Source organism: Ostrinia furnacalis, unplaced genomic scaffold (genome assembly GCF_004193835.3).
Source record: "Ostrinia furnacalis isolate ACB-3 unplaced genomic scaffold, ASM419383v2 OfSCF0694, whole genome shotgun sequence".
NCBI classification, from domain to species: Eukaryota; Metazoa; Arthropoda; class Insecta; order Lepidoptera; family Crambidae; genus Ostrinia; species Ostrinia furnacalis.
The window spans coordinates 1,255,248-1,281,788 of record NW_021130933.1 but is presented as its reverse complement, the minus strand read 5'-3'; the positions used below and the strand labels follow the sequence as shown (position 1 = coordinate 1,281,788).

The 26,541-nt window shown below is 38.2% G+C and overlaps 2 protein-coding genes across 5 annotated transcripts; one reads left to right on the top strand and one right to left on the bottom strand.

The window, feature by feature from the left end:
* The first annotated feature begins 6,161 nt into the window (after nucleotides 1-6,161).
* Nucleotides 6,162-9,287, top strand: Axud1 (AXIN1 up-regulated 1). The gene is made up of 2 exons (XM_028299996.1): nucleotides 6,162-6,672; nucleotides 6,944-9,287. The coding sequence occupies exon 2, from the start codon at nucleotides 6,949-6,951 to the stop codon at nucleotides 9,208-9,210; it is 2,262 nt and encodes a 753-aa protein (XP_028155797.1). The 5' UTR covers nucleotides 6,162-6,672; nucleotides 6,944-6,948; the 3' UTR covers nucleotides 9,211-9,287.
* Nucleotides 9,288-12,282: 2,995 nt separating this feature from the next.
* On the bottom strand, nucleotides 12,283-26,310 carry LOC114349596 (protein FAN). Of its 4 annotated transcripts, none has more exons than XM_028300019.1 (13): nucleotides 26,024-26,310; nucleotides 25,214-25,820; nucleotides 24,956-25,027; nucleotides 24,575-24,777; nucleotides 24,189-24,432; nucleotides 23,978-24,100; nucleotides 23,642-23,903; nucleotides 23,133-23,553; nucleotides 22,881-22,969; nucleotides 22,025-22,157; nucleotides 20,873-21,080; nucleotides 17,890-18,034; nucleotides 12,283-12,531 (listed from the first exon to the last, which is right to left on the bottom strand). In XM_028300019.1, the coding sequence occupies exons 1-13, from the start codon at nucleotides 26,035-26,037 to the stop codon at nucleotides 12,431-12,433; spliced, it is 2,622 nt and encodes an 873-aa protein (XP_028155820.1). In that variant the 5' UTR covers nucleotides 26,038-26,310; the 3' UTR covers nucleotides 12,283-12,430. The 4 variants fall into 4 exon arrangements, with proteins under 4 accessions (XP_028155820.1, XP_028155822.1, XP_028155819.1 ...); XM_028300021.1 differs by lacking the exon at nucleotides 17,890-18,034 and adding an exon at nucleotides 13,800-13,944; XM_028300018.1 differs by lacking the exon at nucleotides 20,873-21,080 and adding an exon at nucleotides 19,188-19,395 and having other exon boundaries at nucleotides 26,024-26,299.
* Between the last annotated feature and the right edge of the window lie 231 nt (nucleotides 26,311-26,541).

Genomic DNA, 26,541 nt, shown 5'->3' with positions numbered 1-26,541 from the left:
TTACAGTTCAAAGTATTTGTACATGTTTGAACCAAAATGGCATCCGCTCAGCATTGTGTCCTGCTCTGAGGACCTCAGACTGAGGTAGACCCCAGAACAGGACGCTGTTATTCTGCGGAGGCCATTTTTAAAAGAGCGTCACATTGGACGCCATAAACACTGGCATTTTTATTTTAAATAATAAATAGGTAATATAAACTTAACAATTCACAAAACTTAAACAATTAGGTACATATAATTTTTAGTGTGTGTGCTAGGTGTATGCGGTTTGTATATGTGTGATCAGAAAGTTATATTTATGCAATAGAGGAAAGAGATACAGAACTACAACTACTCAGGCAACGGACATCGTTCGTTTAATAAAAAATTCTTTAAATTACGTTTGAAAACAGCATTGATAATAAGTTATTATTTTTTATAATACCGTTACTCGTTGAAGTCCTTGGAAGGTTCTTAAACGAACAAAAATGGAAGTTTTTATCAATTGGGGAAAGACTGAACGTCTATTTTTCAATTGGAAAACATTTCCATAAGGATAGTCATCAGAATTTAGTACTTCTGTATTACTTATTGTTTAACTTAGTTACTCACGGTGTGACTATACGGGAGATGCGCTGCGTCGTAACATCATATTTAATATATTAAATCATAATATTAACGTAATTTTATGTATGCAAGTGCTATGCAATTCAGCACAACCCTTGCTACCTTTAACTATACCCATAACCTAAATTAGAAAGCCGCAAAAATACTAGCAGGCTTTTCAAAAGAGAACGAGGGTAATGATATTCATCGGCACGATACAGAAACCTACTTCAGCATTGAATATAGGATAGGTACTATGGTAGATAGACATCTACGATGGAAATCGTCAACGCTGCTCTATACACAGACATACATAGCTCTGTGGGTCCGGGCGTCATGCGAGGAGCTTACCCCACTGCCTACACTTTGTTTTCGCTACCGTCACTCCCCCTACCTCCCTCGCTGCAGCGATACCTATTCAGAAAAAATGTCTAGCTTAGAAAAACGCATACCCATGCAATTATACCGCATTCCAAATCGACATGAGCGCGCTCACGTGGAACGTAAGCAAAACTTTCAGACATTTATTAGCGACATTGTAAGATGACGACACTTGTGGAAAGGGGAAGTTATAGTTTTAGATTTCCCATTTCATTTGTAATGTTAGTGATATATAACTCCGAGATCATTATTCGATTGCAGAAGGATTTTTTACTCTTGAAACCTTTTTATTCAAGTTTTTACTGGCTCCTTTCTGTGGGTTTATGTGTCGATTAGTTATGAGCCCATAAGATTTCACTGGCTGGTGTTATGAAAAGCGAGATAAAACTATTTAGGTCCTGTTACAAAACTGCAAGTCCTTGATTTCAAACCAATTACAGGACANACTATGTAATTATTTGTTAGATTGACAAATAAAAATATATGTGTCCAATATTTTTTGATATTAAACATTACGGACTAAAAAAATTTTTTTAGGCAACTAGCCTATTACAGGACATCATAATGTATGCTAGAGTTTGAATCCAGTTTTGAACATCATTGCAGAACACAGACCGTCTATCTACGAGTATGTAATAATTAATTTCGTAATGTTTTTTATTTTGACTAGGTAAGTATAGTAGATACCTATTTTTCCAGCAGCCGCAAAAAAATATTCGTAGATTTTTCATAAAAGTTATTGAGGATAGGTATTAGGTAGGTATTCGCTTTGTTAATATTTACCAGTAATATTACTTCAATGTATTTACCCAACAGAAGCTACTTATTGCTCTCTGTCATTAAAACATGTCCATAGACATTCATATTCATTAGAAAAAGGACGTATTCAATTTTTGTCGTATTTTAAATGTTTCCGGGAAACTTTTCCAATTATTTTCTTCATAAGAACCTTCCTCGGATTTTAACGTAGGTATATTTGGACAAAAATGGCAGAATTGGACCAGCTGTTCAAGATATTTGCTCTTAACAACACATAATTCTGTTAATTTTAATTTATGAATGAGCTGTGGTAACAATCCTGGAGCTAAACAGAGGGATCTTTATCCTATAGTATAGACTATAGAGAACCTTTATAGAGAATCCGATTTCAGATTGTAGTCTCCAAACTCAAACCTAAGGGAACCCGAAGCTATGACAAAAACCGAACACTACGAGAGAAATCTGTTGTATACATATTTGTGAACCCCACTTGAGCACCGAACCCCGAACCACTATGTCAAGTGAGAGACTAACTTGCCATTATGCCTTCGTAACCTACCTTATATAAAATCCGAGTTAACTTCCGGCTTGGTATTTTGTAAGAACTCGCTGCTAAAAACGCTTTTATTTGAAATCTAGATTATAGGTACTTACTAAGTAAGTTATATAAAAATTATAATCAAAATAAACTTTTTTAAAACAAGCTTTTATTCTGAATTTCGAAAGTTTGTATCGCGCATGGAATTTATTCCTCTTTTTCTCTGTTTGCGCTACAAGCTTTCGATATTCAGAATAAAAACTTGTTTTTAAAAAAGTTTATTTTTATTATAATTTTATTTTACACTTTTTAGTTATATCTTAATCTCAGGACCCTGGACATTATCTAACACTAAAGTGATCGAAAAGACAAATCCAACGAACCCAAACTCGATGAGTTTCCGCCGTTTTGTTTAGGAGTTCCTATGGCCACCTCCCGACTCCATCATCAGACCAGCTCAATGGTACTATAATATTGCATTGTCATCGTACTTACATAAGTATACCAAATTTCAGCTCAATCGGTTGAGGAGAACTGGTCTTAAATTCAGTTGCAAGATTTGTCCCACAAACACTAACATGTGAAGTCAATATAAAGCTTGTAATAATAATAAAAAATACGAAATAGTGCTTAGATATGCAAATATATTTTTTTACCATGGATCTAAGTATGGTTACGTTACTTGGTAATGAAATCTTAATCTGGTTTACATCTTGTCATCTTATTTCATGGATTGAAACTCGAAGGGTGTGGCTGTCTAAGCGAGCAGACTAAATGACGAGCAGAAAAGTTCGCCTTTTGCCATTTCACTTCAGAACCTTAGTAATTACTTATGTGTCGTGGTGTACGCCGGGTACACCCATACAACGACAGACAGATCAATCATTGTAACAACAAACCATGGCTTATTCCAATACAGCTAAAGTTCAAAATTGTTAGCAATTTGCTAACGAACATTGAAACCCGTGCTACGATACGATACCGTTATATAACGACGTAGCGGCACGTTATATACTTACTCAAATACATAAGCGAATGACTATCTCAAATATTACCTAACAGATATAATGTAACTACTATGTTAGGAAATACAACACGAATACGAAAAGCGTTCATTGTTACAAACTTGCGTAGCAACGAAGAGGAAAATACTTAGCTACAATAATCGTCTCTATAGCCTTAATGAAGGTCTGGGATTTTTGAGGCTTGATTGTAAAAAATATGCGTAATACCGTAATACTGCAGCTAGGCTTGACATGCTGGGTAAAATGTATTGTAAGCTTACTCTACGCTAGGAAGCAATTGCAGCCCTAAGGGTGATGAATACAAGCGAGCTTGAGGCAGCCAGCGGTGTGGTACGAAATTTAATCTGCCCCCGTCTACCACCCCCTCCATAGCCACCCTGTGGGCTGCGATACCCATGTATACGTACTACGTACAGAGCTACACTCCGACGAATAATTTATTCATGTTAGCACGCGCCTATGATAAGTAGACCGCCGTATGTCTGTAATAATGCCCAGGAAGTTTGTTTTTCATGGACGTTACCATGAGAACGATTAGTACATCCAGTGTTAGACGCACCGTGCTAGTACCTAGGTGCGGAGCGACGTCGCTGGGCAGCTACATAGTACGTAGGTATGTCCTACCCTACACAGGGACCGGCGACGCGCAGACTACCGTTAGAAATGAGATAAAAACTGGTTACAAAACAACCAGGAGTTGAACGGGGCACGGCAAAAAGTCTTACAAAAAGTAAAGCTTTTGTTCTCCTCGACTTTTTTAAGCTGTCTTGAATACACTATTTTAAGAAGAACGCTGTTTTATGTGGCATATACAGAAAGGAGTATTGTGTATATTTATCATCACTCCTTTACTTGTAAAGATATAACAAGACTAGCGAATTTTTCACGTTTCTAGAACTGAGAAAAATTAGTAATAAAATTCACAACTCTACAACATGTTTTATAAACCGAATCAGCACTATTTCCATCAATTTACTTTGTACCATGTTAGGATACGAATTTATATATCTTTTACTGATTTAATAGTTGGTTGATTAATGATTACCTATCTATTTTATTGTTTGATTTATACATGAATTTTGTGCATGCCTCTTTGCGTTTGAGATTTTTAATACGAGATTTTTCAATCGTATTCATTTTAAAATGTCAATAATATGTAACAGAAATAAGTTTTCGGTGTTTTCAACGTAATTGTTTACATTCAACATTATTATGTCTAGATAAGTATATTATGATACTTGTTTACAATTATGTAAAAAGTAGGTATGGACTCATTTGTCGTTACGTCGATTGTAATTATTATGTCTGCAATCAAACTGCGGCGAAAAGTCAGCCTCTAGAAGAAGTTTAAAACATACATCTTGATAATGGAAAGTTTATATAAAATTACTAAGTATGTCGTTTGATCGGGATTCTGCGGGTGGTCTACGTAAATTACAGGACTGAGCGAGAGGGCGCTATGCGAGCTGCTAGCGTCGCTTTCGCCCTCCACGAAAGCCTCCTGAAAATATCTATTGATTATCGTATACACGTCGGTTTGTACGTATAGCACGCTACCTCGCCTGTATTATGTCGACTGCTGTCGAGTGCCAATTTATTTGAAGAACTCTCGTGCACTAGCTGAACTACGGTAGTGACGTCGGCGGACGTTACGCCTACAGTGATCGCATACTCGAAAATAATGCCAATCCCTACATTTACGTAGCGTAAAGTTGACGCATTTTAAAAATAGCGCTCCGCGGCCATTACCTTGCGTATCTGGAACGATACATTGTTACATCCAGTTTTATCTTTAAGAGCTTTCGTAGTCATAGCCTATATTATCTGTTATAAAGAAAAAGTCAGATCGTTGACCTCAGTGAGTAAATGAACAAACAAGTACAAGAGTTGGTCCTACAATGCAGATATGTACATATTAGAGACCCCGGGGAAAGATATAATGCTGCGAGCTGCATACCTATGTATAAAACCGTCATGCCATGACGTAGACGTACAGTTTATGTCGGTCGAGACCTGTCGAGTTGGCCCAAGAGCAAAAGGTTGTGAACCTGTGTTGCTATCACGAATTCACCCCACGAACCAGGAATTTTTCCTCTATATCTAGTAAGTTATATGGAAAATATCCAGATGAAGTAAAATTTTATGTAAAAACTTTTTACTTTTTACTTTTTATTTACATTTTACGTTGCCTTCTAGAACTCTACCAATTCGGTATTTCGTTGAACTCTTATGTACGTAACTACGAGGTACAGAACTACCGATTTCTGGTGTCCTTGTAACACCTATTGTAAATAATGAAACCAGAAAGTGTTACGTTAATGTTATTGTTAAATATCTAAGAATGTTACTAAAGGTATGAATACGAGCAGCTGGTAAGCTCTTATGTTAAGCAGTAACATATTGTTATTAACGAGTAACATTGTGATAAGCAATATCTATAGGAGAAAAAAATACTTATCTTTATTGATTCACGACTTGGACAGAACAGAATGATACTAAAAAGTAGGCATAGCCCAGACGAAGTCCAGAGGTAACCTCTTATTACTAGTGCAACTTTTTCTTATCTACACTCGTTAACAAACTCTCGATCGTAATTTACATAATTATGTACTCTACTTGTTGTTTTTGATAAACCCCTGTAAATAATAATATTAAAGGGGATTTTGTGGACTAAATATGGTATTACTGTATTCGCAAGAAACGGAACGCGCTTGCGCGAGTCCGCGGGTGGACGCGGTGCGGAGGGTCGCAAGGCCGGGGCGCGGCGCGGGGGGCGGCGACGTCACGTCGAACAACGCAGATCCAACCCGCCGGAATCCGAGAGGCCCCTCGGCTACGCCGCAAAGCCAACCTCGACCCGCAGCGCACTTTGCCGGGTATAAACTTGCCTGCGTCGCTCGAGTCGTCCAACGCGATTACCCGAGGTGGGAACTGTGAGTTCGCTGTAGTAAAAGTGGTTCGTGTGCGAGTGTATTTTTACGCTGTATATTCCAAACTGTTTTCGTGTGAAGGTCGTTTACCTATACGCAGTGATAAAAACTATTCGTGCTGGTCGAAAATAATTTAATGAAATCAGAAAACATCAAGAACGTCGCTGTCAAAATAAGGCGGAAAATAAATAAATAGGGCTAAACCAACGGCCGCTGCACGTGACTGTAGAAAAAGGACCTTATTGAAAGTGTTATTAGTGTTATAATTGAATAACGTAAATAGTTGATGGCTGATTCGTTGAAAGAAATGATGATTACATTTTTCGATTACAAGCGATGATGATAAAACTCTGTTCGTCCAAAAGAATTTCTCTGATCACCATGGATTGGAGAACACAAAGGCGAGTGCACAAATACCGGTGAAGATCAGCGAGGCCACAGCCTTTTGAAATAGGTAGGTACCGGTTTTGGACTATCATTTTGTTTGATTTATATTACATTCTGCTGTGTTTGAGCGGGTGCAGGTGGCTTGCACTCTACACTGTAACGTTAGTCTAACGCGGGAATGTATTTTATATTTGAACTCGACTTTCTTTATAAGTTTCACTATTGATATGAATAATGTATTGGAGAAAAACTTAAGAATTTACTAACTTTTTCTGTAACGTATTGTTCCGTTATTTTTCAAATGAATTATGGACTTATTTTTTAATTCTATATTACAGATAAGATGGAGAACTCAACACTGGAGCAGAGTTTTCAACCAGATAATGAAGAATCAAATAGCAATAATGAGACCGTCACAAAACCAGAAGATAATGGAGAAGTAGAAGCATTTTCTGTGACTAAAGATGAAAAAAGCAGTGAAAGTGACGCTAACAGTGAAGATTTAAGCTCCAATGAAGAACAAAGTAATGTAAATAGCAATAGCAACTCTCAGTTTTATGAGAGCAGTGATAGTAAAATAGATTTTGCTGTAAAAATAGATGACAGTGATACGTTAAGTGATATAGAAGATATTAAAACGGACACTGCCTCAGCTGACAGTGAAGATTCAGCACTCGGTAGCTTGCCGCCGGACAACGTGTTGAACGACCGCGAGGAAGAAGTTCAAGACCGCTCCGATGGCAGCGACTCGGGCATAGGATCAGAAACAAACGAAGATGCTAAGTTGCCCTCTTTCAACCTTTCCTTGCCATGCACCAGTGGTATCAACGTTTCAAACTCAAACAGCACAAATCCGCCTGAATTACCAATAGTAGCAAACAATGAAAATAATTTAAATCAAAACGGCCATAACTTAACTGTAGAGCAACTAACGAAACCCCTAAAAAGTAGCCTTAAAAGGAAACACGAGGGTGATGGTGATATTGTTGAACCTAAGCCTAAAAAAAGAAAAGAAAATATTAAATTCGACAATGTCACAGTTTATTACTTTCCAAGGGCCCAAGGTTTTACATGTGTACCGTCACAGGGCGGCTCGACTTTAGGAATGGAATGGGAACATACACATACTCAACATTTCACTTTGGCGGAACATGCGCTAGAGCAAAGAAGATTGCATAGACAAATCCTACAACAGTTAAAAAGCGAGCGGCACTCTATACAGGGAGCATCGCTGTCGTCCAGTGAAGATAGTGACACAGAAGAAGAAGCAAGCGATATATCAGAATCGGAATTAGATTTAGACAGTTACTACTTCCTTCAACCTATTCCAACACGACAAAGACGAGCGCTATTGAGGGCTGCTGGAGTCAGAAAAATTGAAGGTTATGAAAAAGATGAATGTAGAGATATAAGGACCTCTCGCGAATTTTGTGGGTGTTCCTGTAAAGGAGCTTGTAATCCAGAAAGTTGCTCATGTAGTATAGCCGGCATCAAATGTCAAGTTGATAGGCTCAACTTCCCGTGCGGGTGTACTCGTGATGGGTGTGGCAACACAACTGGAAGAATAGAATTCAACCCCGTACGAGTCCGGACGCACTTTATACATACGCTTATGAGAATAGGTCTCGAAAAGAAAAACGAGGAAAACCAGGAAGCAGCAAAAAGACAATGGGCCGAAGCACATGGAGCTTCTACTTCGATGTGCATAGGAAACACATCATATGAAAGAAATCGTAACCAGAGTCATGAAGATGGTTTACTGCGTGATGTAAGCCTAAGTCCAAGAGTCGAAGTTGAGTCTTGTGTGAATGCTGGAAATTTTAATAATATTCATTGTGATATGAATAATGCAAGTGGCCATACTGGTATGCAAAAAGATTTGGCTTATGGATACCGAAATGATACAACAAACCCGAGGAGTATCAACGGAACTAACATGCATTTTGAAAATGCCAATAACCATCATAATCAAGCGCCTCCATATCCTTCTAATATTCTTCAAGGAAAAGGCCCACCTTATTCTGTAGCTAATACAATGGGGTACGATTCCATGGCCAATAATATTCAAAGATTTCCATGTGATCTCAACTACACATATGAAGCGCACGCTGACAATCACCATTTCAAAGGCCTTCAAAGTTACTCGGCAACAAGCTTCGAGGAATTCGCCCATAATTCACAAATCAATATGTTCAGTCACTACGGCCACATGTACGTTCAAGATGCATACATGCACAAGTCTAATAATATGAATGAGCACAATTCACTACAGTATCACAATCACAATATTCCGCAGAACCAGTACGAGGCGTATAAAAATACACCGGAGTGTGTCAACTCTGAGAGCAAGAATGACACGCAATACACAACTCTGATGACGATGCCATATCAAAATAGCAATAAGTTGCAAACCGTCGAGAATGACGAGAACTGGTTCAGCCATAGCACGCTGCTGGGCCTGGACAACGCCGACCACGCCACCCAGGACGCCGCCGACCTGCACGCCCCGCCGGCGGACCCGCCGCCCGAAACCAACGCCTCCGAACCCACGGAAAACTTCGGGGAACTAATTAAGAAAACTATGGTAGAGTCTGTTACTGTGTAGATGAATTACTTGTTGTCTTTTAAACGTCATAATGAATTATGTTATTAAATTTTTAATTATATTGATTGGGAATTCAATGTGTATATTACTGTATTTCTATCATAAAACTAATAAACTCAATTTTGTATAATGGTTCATATATTAATAAGTAGTGAAATTGTAATAACCTACTTCAAGTAAGCGATGGCTGGCTAAATAATTTATTTTCCCATTACCCCTCCATCCCATTATTGCAAAAAAAAACAGACGAAACACAAAGTTACTTGCTTTGCGATATTCCTAGGCATCTTACTTATTCATGCAGGCAGACTGAAACTTTTAGCGCTTTTTTTATCTATCTACATAAAATTAATTTAAATTATTCAATATATCCCATAGTGGAAAACCTATTTTCACAATATCATTTAAGTAGTCATTTAAGTAGTCAAGTAAACAATATCATTAAAATTAAATTTTTAATAACCTGACAATTATTTATTTGTAATAAAATACATACTTATTACAAACATTGGTTTATTATGATAAAACTGAAGACGGTGGAAACCAAAACTTTGATAAAAATACTTGCATTATTTACCTACTAAGCGTGGGCTACATAGGGTGCTAAAAGCAAGGGCGTGGCTTTCCCAAACAATGATTACAGTATTACACGACTTTTGATTTTAACTATCTACCTATAACAGTGCGTGCAGGTTACCTATACTATGGAGCTTTTGAAACGTTAATAGTTAGGCCTATTCATACTTATAAATTCACATTTAGATATTTCCAAATGTAGGTATGCTTAGACTATCTAGTACAAAAAATTATAAATTGACACTGGAAAATAATTCTGAGTTTGTGTTTAGCAAATTTTGAGTTTTTTTTTTCCGACCAACCAACCATTTCAAAAGGTACCCTTTCTTAACAAAAACGAAATGCTAATTATATTTATAACAATGGAATAACTTCACCTTCCTATTTATTTAGTGGTTATTACTAGGAAGTGAATATTAAAATATTCGCTTCGCACAGGTAGCTAAAATACCCTAGACAGGTAGTTACACTGGGGCACTGGGGGCACAGGGCACTTAATCTCTGAGAAAGCAAGTTATTTTTCCAGCATCGTTTACAACTATCATCATTTTCTCGTAAGATCGTAGATAGGTAATCCCTCTATTCACCTACAGGTTAAAAGCGTAAAACGTATGTAAATCAGAATATTATAATAGTTTTTGAGAGTCCCAAAGAAACTTAAGCGAGCGAGCACGAGCAGGACTATACCACACTTAGGGTTTGCTCCCGGGAAATCCCGGTACTCATTTTTCCCGGGAATTCCCGATAATCTAATCCTTTATCTAGTTCCGGTACTGACGATGCAATTCCCGAGACTTTCGGTACTTTCGGGACTTCAGTAATTGATTTTTGAATAACAATTTTTTGACTAGATGCCATCATCTTTTTACGTACACACTATAAACAAATGAAAAAATATTAATGATGTTCCTAATTCATTACTTTCTTTTTAAGACTGATTGTTTTATCTGATTGTAGTAAGGTACTTACTCATTATTTCTTATAATAGCGTGTTTTTTTTATAAACCTAATTTAGTTAAGTAATTTATGTTTTGTCCCTAACTTTTGTCGCTGCCAGTATTTGACATTGATAGAAAGTGAGAAAACATATTTTAACTAAAATAGGTTGATTAAACGATTGTTGCTTTTTATGAATATGGCGGTTATGATTTTTAATGGGCATTTATAACTACGTGTTGTGTAACTGTTTTGACTGATCTATTATTAAGGTAACATACCAATTGAACTGAACAGAAAAAAAATAATATTTTCACATTTTTATTAAAATTACGTACAAATTAGGTCATTTGTTTTAATAACCATTCACGTGGGTACCGAAATTCCCGAATTTCCCGGTTTTCCCGGTACTGGCTTAGACCTGGTACCGGTAATTCAGCAACACTCCTTAGTACCGGGACTTGCAACCCCTAACCACACTATACCGTAAGATTTTTTTTATTGTTAAAGATTTCAAAATGCCTGCTTGCCTATTAATCCATGTGCTTGCTTAGGAACTTATTCATATCATACAAGAATTGTGTGCCCTTAACTTAAAAAAACGAGTTTCGCTTTCTGAAATAAATAAGTTAAACAACGTCCTCGTATTTTAGGGATAAGTCCCGTCAACGCTAGGCTTTGATGAGTATATTGACGTTATAATATAACAGCAAATACATACTGCTTCAAACGGGTACAGCTTGATTAGGAGCAAGCACCTGTATCAAGTTAACCTACTTTCCTTTTTTTTTGCGACTTTAACTGAAGAAATGCAATAAATAANCGGAATTGAAAAAAATTACTCGACTTGGCCGTTGCACTACCGTGCCCCCAAATATTTTAGTTTTTCCTTGATTCATACACCAAACACTACTTATATTCCAAATTTGAAGCTTCTAGGTCTGCTAGAAGTGCCTTAGAATTTTGATGATCGGTGAGTCAGTCAGTGAGTGACAAAATTAAGTAACTTTGACCCGTTATAATTCCTAAACTACTGGTTCAAATTGAATGAAATTTTAAATATACCGTGTCTTTACAATGCCTGCATAGCTAATGAAAATTTAGCCTTCTAGTTTTATCCACAACGAAGTTACAAGCAGTCGAAAATGGCCTGAATTGCTTCGAGAAAAGGATGGTACGGCCGTGCCGCTTTTTTGCTCGACTTGGTGGGGGCACTGCCGTGCCCCCAGATTAATGCACTTATTGAAAGCAAGAAAAAGAATGCACGTTGTAATAATATTTACCTTTTCTAATGCAAGTTGCTCAAATCACATGTGTATGCGAAATAAAAATAAGATATAATGCATTATTGCAAAATTCAACAACGTCCTCGTATTTTAGGGATAAGCCCCGTCAACGCTAGACTTTAATTAGTATATTGACGTTATAATATAACAGCAAATACATACTGATTCAAACAGGTACAGCTTGATTAGGAGCAAGCACCTGTATCAAGTTAACCTACTTTCCTTTTTTTTTGCGACTTTAACTGAAGAAATGCAATAAAAAAGAAAACAGCAATTCACTTATTGCACGAACTTTATTGTCAATTCGGTTGACGCTAGATTATATCATGAGTATCACAATTGTTCCGATCATCATCAAATTAAGATCATATTAAAGGTATTCTATAATACTGGTTTCTTGAGTGTTTAGTGAACATTGTTCGTCAGGAGTTTGGCTCCAGTTTCCACACTTTCACAGTCTTGTCGCTGCTAGCTGTCACCAGGGTGTTCGTCGGCTCATCGAAGTAAATGCTGTTGATCGAATCTGAAAAAGGTTGTGAAAACACTATTAGCCATATTGATGACTTATTAGTTTTTACATAGTATGTAACTTGAACGACAGAAGGTATGAAAAAAAATGAATTTGAATATTGCCTCTTTGCCTCCATATTTTTTTTGGAAAATCTTCAAAATGACAAATTTTTGTTATAAACAATTTAAAAAAATATTTATCGCATAACTTACATTACTCTGGACAAATGCAAATATTGCATAATGTCCCCCAATAATATGGCCGATTATATCTTGAATTTTTTATGTATGATATTAACGCCCGTATTCACTATTCACAAACATTACTATGAGGTCTCACAGTGCGCGTGGATGCACAGGGTAACACACGAACCAATCACACGCCCGTATTAACAAACGATGCTTGTTTAAGTGAAGCAGCAAATCGAACGCACAGCGTTGAATAGAGCTCTGATATTGGTTCATGTGTCACCCTGTGCGTACACGCGCACTGTGAGACTTCATAGTAATGTTTGTGAATACGGGCGATAGAGCTCTATTCAATGCTGTGCGTTCGATTTGCTGCTTCACTTAGCAAGCATCGTTTGTGAATACGGGCGTAAGACAATAGCCAATAATCGCTGCAATGGCTAAAGTCACGCTCTGTTTTGTGACAGGCAGCTTTATTTATTTTAATGAAATGTAACAAAATCCACAGTTTCAGCATTTAACTTTAGTAAAATAAAAGAGCAAATTTTGTTGTAAAAACATTTTTTAAACTATGTATTAAAATAGAAGTATCTGTTAAAATAAAATACACGATTACCTATATCTGTTTACTGTTTTGAGTACAAACATTATTTGAATATTACACACTTTTGTGTGTAAAATTAAGCTGAAAAAATATATTCAGAATTTGTCAAGAAACAAAATACATATAAGTTCATCCTTGAAATGCTCATCAACTAAATTACAACTGTTAAATTAAATTGGTGGAAGAATTAGCGTCTGTCACACAGTTTAAATGTAACTAGTATAGACGTTAATGATCCCTATCTTAATACAGCTCCTATTATTAAATGTAATTTTTTCGTGAAGATACCATGAGCATTGTTAAAGACACAATAAAGTTATTTATTTATTTATTATTATAAAAAAAATGGCTTAATAATATAATTTTCATGCACTTAATTTGAATAAAAAATGGCAGCACAGTTCCGAAGGTGACCCGTCAAATCCTCGCAAAGCTTTAAAACCTAACACAGTTCTAGCACAGCTACTTAAATCTTTACGGGGGTATACCTTGATGAGCCTGCAACTCGTCCCGCTGTACCACGGCGACCATGTCCCACTGTCTCAGCGCTCCCGTCCCGCTCCCAAGCCACAGCGTGCCGCGCCCGTCCCAGCAGAGGGATGCCAGCGCTTCGGAGAACTTCTTCTGGTACACCTGGATAAAAAGTTATCGGTACAGAAGACTGAATACCAAGCCAAACAGAGTTTTATGTAATAAATAAATAACGTTTATTGCCAGTAAAACCAAATACATAAAGTCCTCATATCTAGCGGATGCCGTGTGGTGACGGCAGAGTAGAATACATTTGTCACCAACCCCTACTCTTCCCGCGGGTGTCGTAAGAGGCGACTTAGGGACTACACATCAAACAGAGAATGGGCAGCAGCGCTCTCTGAAAAACATCAATCTTTTAAAATGCGATCTCCAACCCGCCTGCCAAGCGTGGAGATTATGGCAAAACCCTCCACTATAGTGGAGGAGGCTCATAGTCCAGCAGTGGACTGTAAAGGGCTGTTGATGATGATCTAGCGGATACCGCACTAAGCAAAGCTTGTATCGCAGTAACCTTTAATATTTGTTACACAAAATATTCATTACTAAGGGGTCTGGGAACATTCAGATCAGACAATTACTAACAGTTAGATACAGTGTTATTAACCAGGTAAATAAAATTACTTACAATATTTTAATGTTACAATGTCTTATTAAAGACTCTAAGTTGCAATAGGTAATATTTTGGTGCATTCTTGAAATATGTTTTATATTAACAACTGATAACTAAAGTATGTGCATCGCAAAATGCCTTGGCATCATTTAACATCAGGTGCGATTGTGGTCCAATATCTGCCTTGTTATGCATTAAAAAAAAACTTAAATATTCTTACGATTTAGTATATTTTAAAATATATATTTATTCATATAATATAAATTCATTCATTTATCATGTCAACTTTATAGAACAACACAAGCGCTTACAGTCTACCAACTGGTCAAAGGCACGTGCGTAATTGAACAAAAGTAGGTACTAAAAATAAGTACGCGAGTTACAAATTCGAATGACTGGATTCGTTCGTTTTTGGCTTTCCTCATTAAGTTAGTAGAGGTAAAATACGTCTTCAATTATGTACTGAATACGTGACACTAAGGTCAGTAACGCGCATGTCTCCGTCTTCACTAGCTGTTACGACTCTATCGCCGGTCAGTACGACGCTAGCGCCGATCACTGATGCATTATGAACACAGATATTGCTGACCAGTTCGCGGGAGGTTAGACTTCAGATATACAAAGTATAATTAAGTGTTCACACTTACTGAATGCGTCACACTAAAGTCAGTAACGCGCATGTCTCCGTCTTCACTAGCTGTTACAACCTTATCGCCGGCCAGCACGACGCTAGCGCCGATCACTGATGCATTATGAACACAGATATTGCTGACCAGCTCACGGGAGGGTAGACTTCAGATATACGTAAGTATAATTAAGTGTTCACACTTACTGAATGCGTCACACTAAAGTCCGTAACGCGCATGTCTCCGTCTTCGCTAGCTGTTACGACTCTATCGCCGGTCAGCACGACGCCAGCGCCGATCACTGATGCATTATGAACGCAGATCTTGCTGACCAGCTCTCGGGAGGTTAGACTCCAGATGTAAGTATTATTACGAGTTCACACTTACCGAATGCGTGACACTAAGGTCCGTAACGCGCATGTCTCCGTCTTCAATGGCCGTTACAGTCCTCTCAACTTAAGCTGAGAATTGCATTTGTGTGAGTGCACACCGATAGTGTAGTGGCAATCGCCTTGAAGCGCGGCGCGTCCCGCGCATGGTTTAAACCGGTTTATTTATAGCATGCGGCCTGAAGCGCGGCGCGTCCGCCACGCGCCGCTTCCCTGACGCTCACATACTTCACTTCACCCCCGGTACTGGTAGCAGATAGACGTGTAATTTTATGTAATTGTGTTCCAAATATTAGTGAAATGGCTCCTACTGTAAGTGAATTTCCTGTACGAAATGAACGAAATCCATTAAGCAGCCAAGTGAAAGAAATTTTATGCAAATTGAATACGTATTTTAAAGGTGTGAACGAAAAGTTTTTAGTCTGTTTTAATTTTGTAATTTTATAAATGTTTGTCTTTTTGTTGTATTTTGTAAGGCTGGCTGGACGCCCTCTCTATAAACGGTGCTCGCAGAATATCAGCGTCGAGGTACTTCGTGCCTTGGCAATTGGCATATGCTGAGCGAGGACCTGTTTTTATTTATTTATTTATTTAAAAGGATGTGTCAAGTGTCGTTACATCGGCCCAATTGGTAGCAAGTGTTTTATAGACTTCCTTTTAATAAAACATTAATTTTATTTGTATGTGTTTTACTAACGGTACTTTTGGCGATCACTCTCACAAATGCAATTCTCAGCTTAAGTTGATAGGACTGTACGACTCTATCGCCGGTCAGCACGACGCTAGCGTCGATCACTGATGCATTATGAACACAGATCTTGCTGAGCAGCTCCCGGGTGGTTAGACTTCAGATATAAGTATAATTAAGTGTTCAACTTACCGAATGCGTGACACTAAGGTCCGTAGCGAGCATGTCTCCGTCTTCACTAGTTGTTACGACTCTATCGCCGGTCAGCACGACGCTAGCGCCAATTACTGATGCATTATGAACACAGATCTTGCTGACTAGCTCTCGGGGGGTTAGACTCCGGATTTAAGTATTATTACGAGTTCACACTTACCGAATGCGTGACACTAAGGTCCGTAACGCGCATGTCTCCGTCTTCACTGGCTGTTACGACTCTATCGCCGGTGAGCACGACGCTAGCGCCGATCACTGATGCATTATGAACACAGATCTTGCTGACCAGCTCTCGGGAAGTTAGGGACCAGATGAACACTTCGCCGTCGCTTGTGCACGATATTATGTCGATCTCGTGGCGGCGACGTCTGTAACGACGATATTTATTATTGTTAATACGCAATCTAATAATGGCTAAAACATACTAAAATAAATAAATTTTAATACAAAAACATTAATACAAAAATTTACAAANTATGAAAAAAATGTATTTGCATATTGCCTCTTTGCCTCCATATTTTTTTTGGAAAATCTTCAAAATGACAAATTTTTGTTATAAACAATTAAAAAATATATTAATCGCATAACTTACATTACTCTGGACAAATGCAAATATCGCATAATGTCCCCCAATAATAAGGCCGATTATATCTTGAATTTTCTATGTATGATATTAACGCCCGTATTCACTATTCACAAACATTACTATGAGGTCTCACAGTGCGCGTGGATGTACAGGGTGACACACGAACCAATCACACGCCCGTATTAACAAACGATGCTTGTTTAAGTGAAGCAGCAAATCGAACGCACACCGTTGAATAGAGCTCTGATATTGGTTCATGTGTCACCCTGTGCGTACACGCGCACTGTGAGACTTCATAGTAATGTTTGTGAATACGGGCGACAGAGCTCTATTCAACCCTGTGCGTTCGATTTGCTGCTTCACTTAGCAAGCATCATTTGTGAATACGGACGTAAGTCAATAGCCAATAATCGCTGCAATGGCTAAAGTCACGCTCTGTTTTGTGACAGGCAGCTTTATTTATTTTAATGAAATGTAACAAAATCCAGTTTCAGCATAGACAAACTTTAGTAAAATAAAAGAGCAAATTTCGTTGTAAAAACATTCTTTTAAACTATTAAAATAGAAGTATCTGTTAAAATACACGATTAACTGTGTCTGTTTACTGTTTTGAGTACAAACATTATTTGAATTTTACACACTTTTGTGTGTAAAATTAAGCTGAAAAATATATTCAGAATTTTGTCAAGAAACAAAATACATATAAGTATTCATCCTTGAAATGCTCATTATAAAAAAAATGAAAATGGCTTAATAATATAATTATCATACACTTAATTTGAATAAAAAATTACAATATTTAATCCTTTTTAGATATGGCAATATCTATAAAGGTCGCAGCACAGTACTTAGTGTGACCTGTCATTTATCCTCGCACAGCTTTAAAACCTAACACAGTTCTAGCACAGGCACTTAAATCTTTATGGGAGTACCTTGATGAGCCTGCGACTCGTCCCGCTGCACCACGGCGACCATGTCCCACTGTCTCAGCGCTCCCGTCCCGCTCCCAAGCCACAGCGTGCCGCGCCCGTCCCAGCAGAGGGATGCCAGCGCTTCGGAGAACTTCTTCTGGTACACCTGGATAAAAAGTTATCGGTACAGAAGACTGAATACCAAGCTAAACAGAGTTTTATGTAGTTGCAAAAGGAACACTCAGATCGTACCAAACGTATGCATCCCCACTTCCCACCAACATTGGTACCATTTGAAAGCCTAGTTCTAAACTTCATTTCATTAAAGGAAAGGTTTTTACACCAAAAGTGTGTCTTTAGAAGGATCCAGAGTCACTTCTTGAAAATATAGGTAGTTACGCTTGAGCCAACTTTTATGGCTATAAAACTGTTAAATTGGGATTAATTGCTATCCATCTGTAAAAAAGGATACGTAAGATCATTATTTGGTTTTATAACCACAAAAAATAGTCTACTTGGTCCCATAGGTGAGCCCCAAGTGAGGGCTTTTTTCAAGCCACATATATGGTACCTGTTAATTGTTTATAAAAAAAAAATGTGTTTTTCTTTAAGTTTATTTATTGGGCTTTCAAATAACACCAATATTGTTGGGGCACCATGATTGTGTCAGAAGAAAATCTATAAAGTTCGCGTCGCGGAAGGTGCGATTTATTTGATGTTGAGTGTATTTTGGTGCATTCTTGAAATAGGTTTTTATAATAGCAAGTGATATAAAAACCTGTTTCAAGGATGCATCAAAACAGTACGTAACAGTGAACTAAAGTATGTGCATTTCACAGCTCAATGGCATATGCCATAGCCCTTATAGATTCTTACAGATAAATAAGTAACTAAAACACTTCTTATTTATCATGTCAACTTTATACATGTGTGCAGTGTGGATACCACTTACTGAATGCGTGACACTAAGGTCCGTAAACGCGCATGTCTCCGTCTTCACTAGCTGTTACAACCTTATCGCCGGTCAGCACGACGCTAGCGCCGATTACTGATGCATTATGAACACAGATCTTGCTGACCAGCTCTCGGGAAGTTAGCTCCAAATAATAAGCATTACTACGTGTTCACACTTACCGAATGCGTGACACTAAGGTCCGTAACGCGCATGTCTCCGTCTTCACTAGTTGTTACGACTCTATCGCCGGTCAGCACGACGCTAGCGCCAATTACTGATGCATTATGAACACAGATATTGCTGACCAGCTCACGGAAGGTTAGACTTCAGATATACATAAGTATAATTAAGTGTTCACACTTACTGAATGCGTCACACTAAGGTCCGTAACGCGCATGTCTCCGTCTTCGCTGGCCGTTACAACCCTATCGCCGGTCAGCACGACGCTAGCGCCGATTACTGATGCATTATGAACACAGATCTTGCTGACCAGCTCCCGTGAGGTTAAACTCCAGATGAACACTTCGCCGTCGCTTGTGCACGATATTATGTCGATCTCGTGGCGGCGACGTCTGTAACGACGAAATTTATTATTGTTAATACGCAATCTAATAATGGCTAAAACATACTAAAATAAATAAATTTTAATACAAAAACATGAATACAAAAATTTACAAAATAACGTTATCATTGTTCCTCATGCTATTCGTACGCGTGATGACCCTAGTCTTTTGAGCGTCGTCGTCTTACCAGCGTCCACGCAGCATCGACACGCGGCGCTTCGGTCGACGCGGCGTCAACGCAACGTTTTTCTCGAATAAGTAACGCAACCCCCTCAACCCGCTATTCAGCGTTAAAATCACGTAGCGGCGCCGCGTCGGCCCTGCGCAGGCACTAGCGAGACGACGACGTTCGAAAGACGGAGGCCTAAAAATACCCATTACGGGTGCAGTCGGCCGATGCGCATAAAATGCCTCGAAAGATTATCGTGACGCGCATTTGAGCCTGCTAAGGAAATTCCAGCTCTATCATATAATTCCACAGTACTTGTTTCGAGCTCAGACTTTCGAATATATGTAGGAATAAGGGTCTCTTCAATGACTAATTATTATTGAAATTACGGTTTTAACGTTTATTTAAAGTGATAGGTTTACAGACTGTATGCAACGAGATCAAATTGTCGAGTGTAAGAAACGTTCGATTTTAAGTTGACAGGAGGGCGGCGCGGCGCGAAGTTAGCTGCGANAGACGTGTAATTTTATGTAATTGTGTTCCAAATATTAGTGAAATGGCTCCTACTGTAAGTGAATTTCCTGTACGAAATGAACGAAATCCATTAAGCAGCCAAGTGAAAGAAATTTTATGCAAATTGAATACGTATTTTAAAGGTGTGAACGAAAAGTTTTTAGTCTGTTTTAATTTTGTAATTTTATAAATGTTTGTCTTTTTGTTGTATTTTGTAAGGCTGGCTGGACGCCCTCTCTATAAACGGTGCTCGCAGAATATCAGCGTCGAGGTACTTCGTGCCTTGGCAATTGGCATATGCTGAGCGAGGACCTGTTTTTATTTATTTATTTATTTAAAAGGATGTGTCAAGTGTCGTTACATCGGCCCAATTGGTAGCAAGTGTTTTATAGACTTCCTTTTAATAAAACATTAATTTTATTTGTATGTGTTTTACTAACGGTACTTTTGGCGATCACTCTCACAAATGCAATTCTCAGCTTAAGTTGATAGGACTGTACGACTCTATCGCCGGTCAGCACGACGCTAGCGTCGATCACTGATGCATTATGAACACAGATCTTGCTGAGCAGCTCCCGGGTGGTTAGACTTCAGATATAAGTATAATTAAGTGTTCAACTTACCGAATGCGTGACACTAAGGTCCGTAGCGAGCATGTCTCCGTCTTCACTAGTTGTTACGACTCTATCGCCGGTCAGCACGACGCTAGCGCCAATTACTGATGCATTATGAACACAGATCTTGCTGACTAGCTCTCGGGGGGTTAGACTCCGGATTTAAGTATTATTACGAGTTCACACTTACCGAATGCGTGACACTAAGGTCCGTAACGCGCATGTCTCCGTCTTCACTGGCTGTTACGACTCTATCGCCGGTGAGCACGACGCTAGCGCCGATCACTGATGCATTATGAACACAGATCTTGCTGACCAGCTCTCGGGAAGTTAGGGACCAGATGAACACTTCGCCGTCGCTTGTGCACGATATTATGTCGATCTCGTGGCGGCGACGTCTGTAACGACGATATTTATTATTGTTAATACGCAATCTAATAATGGCTAAAACATACTAAAATAAATAAATTTTAATACAAAAACATTAATACAAAAATTTACAAAATAACGTCATCATTGCTCCTCATGCTATTCGTACGCGTGATGACCCTAGTCTTTTGAGCGTCGTCGTCTTACCAGCGTCCACGCAGCATCGACACGCGGCGCTTTGGTCCACGCGGCGCCAACGGAACGTTTTACGAAGTAACGCAACCCCCTCAACCCATTACGTTAAGCGTTTACATCACGTAGCGCCGCGTCGGCCCTGCGCAGGCACTAGCGAGACGACGACGTTCGAAAGACGGAGGCCTAAAAATACCCATTACGGGTGCAGTCGGCCGATGCGCATAAAATGCCTCGAAAGATTATCGTGACGCGCATTTGAGCCTGCTAAGGAAATTCCAGCTCTATCATATATTTCCACAGTACTTGTTTCGAGCTCAGACTTTCGAATATATGTAGGAATAAGGGTCTCTTCAATGACTAATTTAATTATTATTGAAATTACGGTTTTAACGTTTATTTAAAGTGATAGGTTTACAGACTGTATGCAACGAGATCAATTAATTGTCGAGTGTAAGAAACGTTCGATTTTAAGTTGACAGGAGGGCGGCGCGGCGCTAAGTTATAGATGACCCACGCTGAACTGTCCCGCCAAACTCAATGACAGGGGGGCGCTACAATCGTTCAACTTTATGGTTTCCAACATGGCAAAAATCGGAACCAGCGATTCGGTGTATTGACGGTGGCGCCCCGCTGTCAATGTCATCGATAGGACAGTTCAGTATTTTGGAACTATAGCTGCGATCTTCACTCTGGTTCCGCGCCTTTGACGTCATGAGTTGTTTTCTTGCGCCCATAGATGGCGCTAACAGTACTGTTTAGAGCAAAAGAATCCATATACCTGTGGGCAATAGCGGTGATATTCCCGTCGTGGTCGAACTCCGCCTTGAGCCCGCGCAGCGCCTGCCCCGCGCGGCCCACGTTGCCCCACGCTCGCACCACGCCGTCGCTGCCGCCGGATATCAGAAGACGTTCTAAAATCAAATTCAAATTCCTTATTACTTTTTAATTATTTTTTTTCTCTGGGTCTGAAGCAGGTGCTTTTTTTTTAATATAGTTTTTCACGGCTCTGGGTGCAAGCCCTTTTAAGCCAGACTTTGAAGTCCGTTGAACTTTAGTGGTCTTATTACTAGACCACAGAGGCGATTAAACTGGTGAAAAGGAAAGCATACCAGCATCATAATTGAGTGATTACTTGACAAAGCCACCTTTTTTAAGTGTGCGATTCTACAGTAAGGCGATTATCACACTGCACCGCGCTCCGCCGTGGTACGTGGGACGACAGATTTAATCATTGTATGCAAGTACCTCAGTTTGTATAGAAAACAGGCGCGGCACAACACACTGAAAACGCGTCTGCGCGCGGGATTCTTTATTATGTAGCCACGCGGAGCGCGGTGCAGTGTGATAATCGTCTAAATAGATCGCTGTGAAGTCACTTTTTCAGCAACTCAATCGACTACCTATTTAACGGTTTCAAAATCTAATTATACAGTTAATTGAAAACTAATTGGAATTTCAAGACTTAGGTTAAGATGGATTGTTTTTAGAGAAATCAAAATATAGATTTTTTCCAGTCGGTAACAAATGCGTCATGTTATTTATTGCTACTACATTATCTTATGTTAATGTGAGTTGGTGATGTATGGTTGATGAATAATTCAGTGTTTCAAAGCAAAGTTTAACATTTTTTTTACCTTTTTGTAGCCACAACAAACAACTGACTGAGTCATCATGAGCTCTAAAGCTTTCCACCTTTTTTCCGTATTCCACATCATACAAATATCTGCAATAAAAAATAAAATAAGCAAGGCCACACTATTGTAATTACAGCATTAAAATATGAATAGCAAGTAACAACTTCCTACTTTTTGGAAAGTTGAAAATTTGTTTTTTTATTTTATTTTAGCCTATCCAATAGTTCAGGATCATTTGTCAAAAGAACTTACATCTCATTGTCCCACGAGCCTGCGGCGACGGTTTGTTCATCAATCATCACACAAGAGCTCAACGGCGTTTCGCATAGTATAATACTTCTAATTTGTTTCTTTTGTTCTAAATCGTACACTTTCAGAGTGCCGTCCTTGCCCACTGAAATAATTCTTTTACCCTGTCTCAGCACACACGTCACAGCCTCTTTGTGCAGTCTTATCGTGTCCACACATTCCACGCTGTAGGACACAGCCACCGGGTCAGGACAGCAAAGAGGTTTGGCAATCTGATGGCCAACCTTCCTCACGTGGGGCCTGGTAAACAGTTGCTTTGGCACTTGCCCAAACTCCATTATTTGCACCTCCAAAGCGTGTCTGTCGTTCATGTCATACACTCGCTCAAGATCTACCGCGCCTTCGTAACATACATGATGAAATACTAGAAGTAAAAGATGCCATTGTTTAAACAATACACAGCACAACACAAATGAATGATAGTTATCAATATGACGCAATATTTTACACACCATTATTCGCTTTGACTGCTTCTTCCCCTCTCTGTTTGTATCCGAAAATGAGATCAATCCACAAATGTAAATGGCGAGAGACATATTCTGACTCCAGTGCCTGCCTGAGCTTCGAGACAAAGTCTTCTGGCGAATCGGCCCAAGGGGGCAGCGCCACATTATTCACTTTAGTGCCATCGTGGCGCTCGCCAAAATCTATTTCATATTGGTTAACTAAGAAATCGCCTTTAGAATCTACGTCATAAAACTCAGGTACCAATTCCTAAAAAATAATCATTATTAAATAGTGTCTGAAGACGAAAACATAAAATCAAAAGGTGAACTTTAATTATTTACCTTGAAATCAGACATGTTTCTCAAACAGTTATTGTAAACATCTCTGACTGAATTAAACATCCTATCAGGATGGTCAAATCTTCCGTTCTGTAGACACAACATGTACTGGGGGTATTTTCTTACCTGTAAATATTATATAGCAAGTAAAAATAACTGCAATATGTAGAATATGATAGTATAACAGTATTTTTTAAAACCTTTTCCAACTTACCAAATAAAATAACACAAGACCAGGAGCAGAATAATGAGATCCATATAAAAATTTAGGCTCACTCATCTCATAATATCTCTCCTTCAACCTTTCCAGGCGATCAGGATTTAAAGCTCCCATGGGTTTAGACAAGTCCCTAAAAGTATCTACTTTAGTGAGATCCAATTTTTCTGAGACATAGTCTGCAACCACCCATGGAAAGACAGGGTACTGAGTTAGATCATTTTTACTCCTATCTGCAAGGCTGAAATATCAAATTAATCATTTTTATGTAAATAAATACTTATCAGAGATTATAACAGGGAGATAGTGAATGAACAGACAAATCAATAGATATGAGAATGAATCATAGATATGGCATACAGTGATCAGATAAATTATCTTACCAGTTCAAATACATCAAGTAGTCATAGTTGGAAACCACCCCATTCTGCCATTGAAGAGTCATCTCTTCTGCATGAACTTTTTCAAGATGAACATTTGGAGACTCTTCCAATATATTATAAATTCTATCTCTGTCATCTTCACATTGGAATGTCAAATAGATGTGAGGTATTGAACTTTCTTCCACGCTGTATAGTTCTAAACCCTAAAATTGTATTACATTTATGAGAGTTGTCTTGTCTCTTATCAGGAATGAAACAGGATTTATTTACTTCTTCTGGTCTTTAAGACAAAATACAAACAATAATAAAAAGCCATTCATGTTAAGGAAAAGCAATAGTTAGTAAAAGCAAAATAATACAACGATACTTATTGATACATACAACTTGCCTTAGTAAAAATCTTCTCCTGTACATTCTTCTCAGATCACATAGTTTGAGCTTTAAAATGGGGCTCTGTAATAACAGAAAAACATTTATTACACACTAAACATCTCATCTTACTTAAAAATATTAAATAAATTCTAAAACTTGATTTAAACTTTCCATTCACATACAGTTTGTTTTTATTCATTGTTATTCAGTCAGATATAACTTATGTAATGGTCCTAATTAATTATTCAAATACAGCAAAATAATTACACTTTCAACATTGCTGAACGGTTGGAAGTAGATAGTGGTCGGGGTCAATGCCAATTTTCCTTGATGTCTCACTAGTGGTGATATCTTTTCAGCTTGTAATTCACACATTATTTCCTCTGTAAAATCATCCATCATTACAGGATCAAATACCATCCTCATGTAACGGGAATGCAAAATGGTCGCCACCATGCTGTTGTGCTCAGGGGCATGCAACGTTGAAGCCCTCTGCAACTGCTCCATTTGACTAAGGCACTCCTCAGCAGACGCAAAATCAAATAATATAAGAAAGTCTTTGTCCTCATATTTAAATTTGTACGGAGCCAATATATTTTCCTCAAGCATCTCTGCATATTGCTTCATTTTTACCTTAATTATATTACTTATTTGGTCTAACTTTGACTTCACAATAGTTATACTGGTACAATCTTTGAAATACAATTTAACAAGCGGAAATGTCCAATCTCTCGGCTCAAACACCAGTGACTTTGAGCACAATTTCAAACGACCTTGTCTGGCTTTCCCTTCCTTTAGGCTGTCATTGTCACTTAAAGTGCAAGAGAAATCTTCGAAATACACTTCACCTGGCTCTAAAAGCAACAGTGAAAATCTGAAAATAAATGTTTAAAGAATAAAATTGAGAATAAATAATAATGTATTGTAGGTACTTTTATTTCAGATACTTGGGTCGAAATACATACATAACTGATAGGTAGGTAGATGACTAGTTATTTCTTCAAAGAATGTAAATATTACTTTGGATATACTGTCAAAACTTTGTTATTAATAAATACAGGAGCAATGCACTGTTACCTTGATTTATCCATTATTATTTAACAAAACAGGAACAATTTACACGGAGAATTTCTCTTTGTTTGCGGCCACTGAGCGTAGAGAATGGTTTATACAAATAGAAGCTACAACAGTGGCTCTACTGGTCGTAGTGCATGAATAAATTTCATTCATGTATAATTAATTCACAAATCATTCATGAAATTACGTAAACGACTCCATAAAATCACAGAGATCCAGGACTTTCACAATAATCTTGAAAAATCAACACAAAAAGGTATAAAGGTAATCACATCAAAATCAAAGTAATCTTTGACATTGTTGACATATTTTCCAGATGACTAATTGGATCTCTTTATTTTAACGATTCATCGTTTCTGCATGGCAGTGCATAGATAACTCTGGAGATGTTATATTCAAATGACGAAAGTTAACAAAGTACAAAATTATATTTTGTACAATACTTTAAATGGCTAAAGTTGGTATTTGGTTGATGTCTGCAAAATAAACAATGAATAACAATCACAATACATTAGGAC